We start from the raw sequence: 5052 nt of genomic DNA on the forward strand, positions 1-5052 counted from the left end.
AAAAGTAAAAAATATAATAAATATCGGTGCAATAACCACGCACCATAAGACTATTGAATAGAGATAGACAGTTGAACCCTTCGGCACCCTGTGGCCGGAAGGGCGGCAACACACCCTATCACTGACGGTCGTAAGCTAATCCTTCCGCCGGAACGCACGTATCGCACTTGTGCCGCTCCTGCTCTGCAGGCTTAATCCATTGTGTCAACACCAGGCGGCAACCTGTTTGCTCAGCCCAAACCACCACGGGGACAAAGAGATTACTGATATTTTATGATTTGTAACACTTGGCACAGGCTCTTAGAGGGTTGTGCCCAACGGACGCGTCGCTCCAGCGATTCAAAGTCGACCATTTCGAGCTAGAGAGACGTAAGAGGATGTTCTCGGGTCAGCTCTAGCTTCTTCCGCTTCCTGCTTCCCCGTTCAGCTCACCTCATCCGATGGATCCTGTTCGCGGTCGAGTGTGTTGATGAACCGCTCCGAGAACGCCACAATACCACACCAGGTTCGAAAATCAATCTGCAGCTCGTGGAACGGATCGTAGTTCAGTTCCAGCAGCTCCCGGATGTCAGCGATCCGCGCCGCCGTGCCGTGGAACCCAAGGGCTTCGTGAAGCGCTCGATCGAAACACTCCATCGGGATGAAACGGGTAACGTCGGCCAGCAGGTTTCTCGTCGTGTCCACCTCCACCGGACCAGTTTCTGTTTCGGGTAGCGAGTCACTGTCGATGCTTTCCAGCGCGCCGGAAGGTTTAGGTTCCTCGCGCGGTAGATTACGCACAAAGATGCGATGGTACAACTGTTTCCGGTCCCCGCTCAGCACTACGTAGTCGTGAAGATACTCAATCGGGGTCAAACCTAGGAACAGTGGGAAGAGAGTGTAGCTCGTTAATGCGCGCGGCTCGAATCGGTGTCCTTGGGCTTCAATTATTCGCTCTCAAAAAACCAAGGGCCATATATCAGGTTTTGGTGATACGATACGGGTTAGCTTGCGGGTGTCGATCGGTAGCTCGAACCGGGCTGACGAACGCGAATACTTTCGCGGCAGATCGATCCACTTCTCGTAGTCGACGTCGCTCATCTGCTTCATCGAGCGCTGCAGGGTCCGTACCGCTTCCGTCTGGAAGTTTAGCTTGTCCATGGTGGCAGTCCGGAATGCTTCCCTAATCGCGCGCCCTTTCTGAGAATAGAAAGGGAGTTCCCTCATTGGTACAGTATTTGTGTCCAGCCCAGCCCCGAAAACCTACGTAACGTTCGAAGATCGCCTCCACGATATCGATGTTTAGCCCACGGCGCAGCAGTCCCAGTGAGTCCTCGTCCAGGAAACAGTCCTCCTCCGTTGGCTGGCCACCGTGTTCCGGGTCGGCGATACCGAACCCTGCCGGTGGCACCAGATCCTGCGCCAGACTCAGCAAACTCTGCCCGGTCGGCACGAGGGACGGCCGGGCGGAATAGTTCGGCGAGTCTGGGTCGATCTTGGCGATCTGCGTCTCCGGGTCCTGGTTCGGCACGAAGGTGATCGTTTGCGTGAGCTGTTTGGACTTTTTGCGCCGCTTGCCGCGCCGCCTCGGTGGGTCCTCCTCCCCATCGTCCATCGCGTTGATACACGTCATCGGTGGCCGGCCACCGACCTCGGTGTCGGATTCGCCACGCAGCTTCGCCTCGTCGCCACCGGTGGCGCCTGTAGCTTTTCCGGTATCGTCCGCGACGGCCGACTGGGCGGACACACCACCTTCTCCACCGCCAGCACCTGGACCACCCCCAGCGCCCCCGCCCGGACCACCGGCCGAAGGCCCGCCCTGTCCCAGGCCCCAGCTGCCGCCATCGTGCAGCTGGCTTGGGCTCAGCTCGGAAGACGCGTTCCAGTAGAGCGTCTCCTGGCTGTGGCTACGTCGCAGGTCCAGTATCAGCTGCTTCCGCTCCTGGCCGTTGGCCGTCTGCGGTTCGGGCGTCACGCAGCGGCGCGTCAGGTGCGACCCACCCGCCACACTGGCACGCGTTCGCCCGCTGGCCACCGTCGGCGTCGGCGTCAGCGGTCTCGAATCCGTGTCGGTGTAGCGTCGGAAGAACTCCTCCGGGACGTGCTCGGGCAGCTCGTCCTCGCCGTGCCCCCGACCCACCGCCCGCCCGTCCGCGTCGACGGCCAGCAGCCCTCCCTGGCCCTTGGCACCGGTGCGTCCGGCCGCCAGCAGGCCCAGCTTCTCCGGATGGCCGGCATGCACCTTGGCCTCCGTGATCCACGCGTCCTTTGCCAGCCGGACGACATTCTTCACCTCCTGCGCCGCCGGGTGGTTGCACAGCACCGAACACCCCTTCGAGTACGGATTGTACAGCCCTCCGAAGGGACGCAGCGCCAGCGGCACCTGGCGCGTGATCGCGCACGGGGCCAGTATCGCCGGGTCGAACTCCTTCACCGGACGCACGATGCGCTTCCGCGGCGAAGCGATCAGCCCCGTCTTGGTCGTTATATTCATCTGGAACTCAGAGTGGACAGAGAGCGAGCGAAAGATGTTAATTAGCGACTCGCGCGGTCGGACATCCTTTCCGGAGGTCTGGGAACGGACTGGACGAATGAAATGTTTATGCGAGACCACCTAACCGACGAGGTTCCCGTGACTACCAATAGTCAGTTGCTATAGAAATCCATTGTAATTGTTGATTGTTTGTAAGCAAACATGGTTCAGTGGACCAACCTGCCGGGCGTGTAACTATTGTCGTTATTCAAAAAAGGCGCTTCCGATTTGTGGTCGTTAAAGGACGATGGTACAGCACCAAACGTAACCTCAATCGTAGCGGTGATTGATCGCCATTATGTCGTCGCGGTGTAAACAATTGACCCATCAACAGCTTAAACCCATTTAATACATTTTTTGGTTGTTTATTGCTTTAAAAAATCCCCTAGTAGAACTTAATGAAGTAACTCAATCAATTTGATGCGCGGTGAAGGGTTGCGGATCCCGGAAACCGGATCCCGGAAAGTAGCCCGGAAGACACGGCGCCGGCAACTGACCCGATGATGGACCAACAAATTAAGGATGATGAATCGCGTCACCGCGCATCCCTGGGAGGCAAAATCAATCAAAAAAGGATAAGCCCATTCAATCGAGGCCCGCAAATCTTCATCACGTGGTGGTTTGCCGAAGAAGAGAAAGCAGGGCGTTCCGGGTGGGCCGCAGGACATTGCAGGGCAAAATGGGCCGCCCATAAAAACCAATGAGACACGGAGGACCGCTTATTTTAAAATGCCCCCGGTGAGGGGTTCGAAAGTAACAACAACTTCATTTCATTCCGGCGCCCTCACCCGTAGGTCGCTATCGTGCGCGCGAGGGGACCGCGGTATCCGGTTTCGCACCCACCCTCGCGCAAGGTTTAATTTTGAGCGCAATTAATCTTCATTATGTCCTCGCGCGAGCCTCAGTAACAACCCGGTGCCCGGTCCGAAGTCAACCGGAAGCGGGTTGGCTGGGCTCGGTGTCCCAACCAGCGCTCCTTGTGCCCGAAGCGCCCAATATTGAAAGTCACCGCCGCGAGCAAGAAGCTACCCAGCCGTTTTATCCCTTTTGGCGTTTGGTTCCAACGGACGAGCTTGGGACGTGATTTTGGACCGAAACATCTAAGGGAGGGCGATAGCTTTTGGCGGACGCTTTAAAGAGATTTACAGTTCAATTACTTCTTTCGTTAGCAGTGGTTAAATGGTTAAGGAATTTATCCAGGTTTCCACTAAAGGATAGTGATTTGAAACCTCTTTTTAAAATGAAGCCCCAGGACAGCCATCCCAATCGATAACCAGAACCCTGCCAAATAGACATACACGCACCCGGGTCGGATCGAATGGGGTGAAAGTGCAAAAATCTCGGGTCGGGAAAACAATTTTCATTGGATTACAAGCGATGCTCGAGCAAACAGTCGAGTCCATTCGCTACCCCGCGTTGGGGTGCGACAAAACAATAGAAGCCGGACTCGTGATCCGGAACGCGGCCAATATATTTGCGGCACTCGGCTCGGTAGGAACATTTGGCACCGAGCCTGATATCGAGATATAATAAACACTGATCATACCCGCGTTGAGGGGGTGACCGAATTTGTAATCCTCCGAGGGGCCGGACATATTGCCAGGGCAGAACCAAGCTACTAAAAGCCTAATAGGCGGCCCAAATGCAAACCGTTTTCGTGCTTCTGGTTGCCATGGAAGCAGCGGATGCTTTGGTTGATGTAGTTCAGTATCGAAGATAGATTTAAGATGGTCGTAAAATTGAATGGAGTGAACGATTATTTGATCCAAACCGAGCGTCCGATACAATGATTAGTTTTGACTGCCCGCGATTAGTCACAGCTAATTAATTCTCTCTTGTGAATTTGCCAGTGTAAACAGGACAGTTGAACTCAAATATTTGAACTGATCCCTAACGCAAAATGCCTCTAAAGTTGAATGTAAATTTCTTTGATGGTTCATCAGTTTTGACCATGATGACTCCCGCGGTAAATCCGGCTCTGTGCGGGGACTCAACTAAAATATGAGGACCTGTAAAAAGTCCTCCTGTAATAGTCCTCTAAAACCTCAGCTAGGTTTGCCGTTGTCCGTTTGTTCCCTTTTAACCGTTTCACGCCGGAACTTACAAGTTATGGCCTCTCAAAGGTCAACACTACTCTAGCCGGGGTTCGATCGGAGTTGTTGGGCTCGTCTCTGTCCGTTGCGTAAGTTGTAGGAACCATATATTGACAAAAGATCATGGCTCGTTTTCTTCCGGTTCTGTTTGTCCAGCTTGCTACTACCGCTTTTCTCCGAATCCGATCTCTGAATCGAATCCCCGAGGGAGCCACCGAATACCGGCAATGTGTATGTGCCGGTGAAATCCCTTTCCTTTCGCCAACATGGAGGGTACAACAAAGGGCGCACAGAAGCAAGCAAATTTGTCATCCGTTACATGCGGTGCGAAAAACTAACTTCACCTTTTTCCACCGTTCTTTGTGAAGCATACGAAGGTGGAAATCCGATTGAAACGCCTTTTGGTAAAGCTTCAAACATGTATTGTCTACAAGGAAGAAATGCAAC

General features: G+C 54.2%; 1 protein-coding gene across 1 annotated transcript; it reads right to left on the minus strand.

Annotated features, from left to right (window-relative positions):
- Nucleotides 1-260: 260 nt before the first annotated feature.
- LOC128268313 (uncharacterized) lies at nt 261-2473 on the minus strand. The gene is made up of 5 exons (XM_053005369.1): nt 1798-2473; nt 1247-1686; nt 981-1179; nt 433-857; nt 261-359 (listed from the first exon to the last, which is right to left on the minus strand). Exons 1-5 carry the CDS (start codon nt 2471-2473, stop codon nt 261-263), a joined length of 1839 nt encoding a protein of 612 aa, XP_052861329.1.
- Between the last annotated feature and the right edge of the window lie 2579 nt (nt 2474-5052).

The sequence above is a fragment of the Anopheles cruzii genome, chromosome 2 (assembly GCF_943734635.1).
Source record: "Anopheles cruzii chromosome 2, idAnoCruzAS_RS32_06, whole genome shotgun sequence".
In the NCBI taxonomy this organism is placed as follows: domain Eukaryota; kingdom Metazoa; phylum Arthropoda; class Insecta; order Diptera; family Culicidae; genus Anopheles; species Anopheles cruzii.